Source organism: Galeopterus variegatus, unplaced genomic scaffold (genome assembly GCF_000696425.1).
Source record: "Galeopterus variegatus unplaced genomic scaffold, G_variegatus-3.0.2 Scaffold6, whole genome shotgun sequence".
Taxonomy (NCBI): Eukaryota; Metazoa; Chordata; class Mammalia; order Dermoptera; family Cynocephalidae; genus Galeopterus; species Galeopterus variegatus.
In genome coordinates this window covers 386,853-388,008 of record NW_007726117.1, presented here as the reverse complement: position 1 = coordinate 388,008, position 1,156 = coordinate 386,853, and the positions used below count along the sequence as shown (strand labels likewise).

The 1,156-nt window shown below is 31.6% G+C and overlaps 1 protein-coding gene across 2 annotated transcripts in view; it reads left to right on the top strand.

Annotated features, from left to right (window-relative positions):
• The window catches only part of EPS15 (epidermal growth factor receptor pathway substrate 15), a 133,401-nt gene that overhangs the window by 24,229 nt on the left and 108,016 nt on the right, over positions 1-1,156 (top strand). For both annotated transcript variants that reach the window (XM_008576173.1, XM_008576238.1), the window contains exon 2: positions 372-413. In XM_008576173.1, the coding sequence (XP_008574395.1) occupies positions 372-413 (42 nt within the window). The remainder of the gene's footprint in view (positions 1-371; positions 414-1,156) is intronic.

Below are 1,156 nucleotides of genomic sequence, written 5' to 3'. Positions count from 1 at the left end.
TTTTGAACTGTATTCACAGGTATCTTGGGTAGAGGATGAGTGCTTGGGGCTTTGGAACTCTCAACTGGCTTTAACCAAAGCATTCACCCCGAATTTGTTATGTGCTGGGTTTCTGGGTAAAATTTTGCATGAAGAAGACTTCTGGTGTCAAAAATAATTTTAAGGTTCTTTGTTTCTTGTCTACCTGATTCTTAGTAATCCATCTGACTGTCTTTATTCATTCTCCCTTTTGTACCCCCTCCTCCAAACTTCTTGAAATCAAGGATATTTTATCTTATTCATCTTTGTTCCTCAAATATTCTGTTGAGTGAATGCCAAATATGTTCATAGAAGTTATTGAATAGCATATAATTTCTGTTTATTTATTTTAGATATCGAGTGGAAATCCTATATATGAAAAATACTATAGACAGGTAAGAGTTTTGTTTTATTGTTTTCCTAGATTGAACATAAAATGTACTGCTAACTCTTGATTGTATATATGTGGATTACCAGCTAGCTGGACAAATTCGACATGTCTTGTTTTCAACTTCTCGTGCTTTAGTCTTGTACTTTGAGTAATTAATGCCTTTGACATGCTCCCAGAAAAAATGAAGGAAAAATAATTAAGTCCAAATACTTAGTTGTCTTAAATACATATGTTAAAAATCCATACATTAGATAAATTCATTCAGATATAAATGTCCAAATTAATTTATAAGACAAATAGAAAGACTTCTATGGTGTTTTTAAGACTCTTTAATTTTCACAGAGTGAAAAGCATGACTTTCATACAATACAAAATGAGCATATGTCAAGGATTTATTCAATTCATTAATAACTGGGAGAACCAGTCAGATGTAAAAATGAGAATATGAGTTATAGAGATTTATATTCTCTATGAGACAAAATTTAGTTGCATCTATATGGACAGGAATCATTTGCATTGCTATCAGTTTTCTATAAATTTAACCTATGCCCCTACAGAGTATAAAATAGTCTATTCAGTAGAAAATCAATCAAGTGTGCATACCATGGATAATTTCATTAGTCCATTTCCAAATATTGGATCATTTTTCCTAACAGTCTCCTTATGTTGTGATCATGATCATAGAAAAGGCTGGTTTCATTGTATTTAGCCTGGCTATCTACATAGTTGCAGCAAGTATTAATTAAC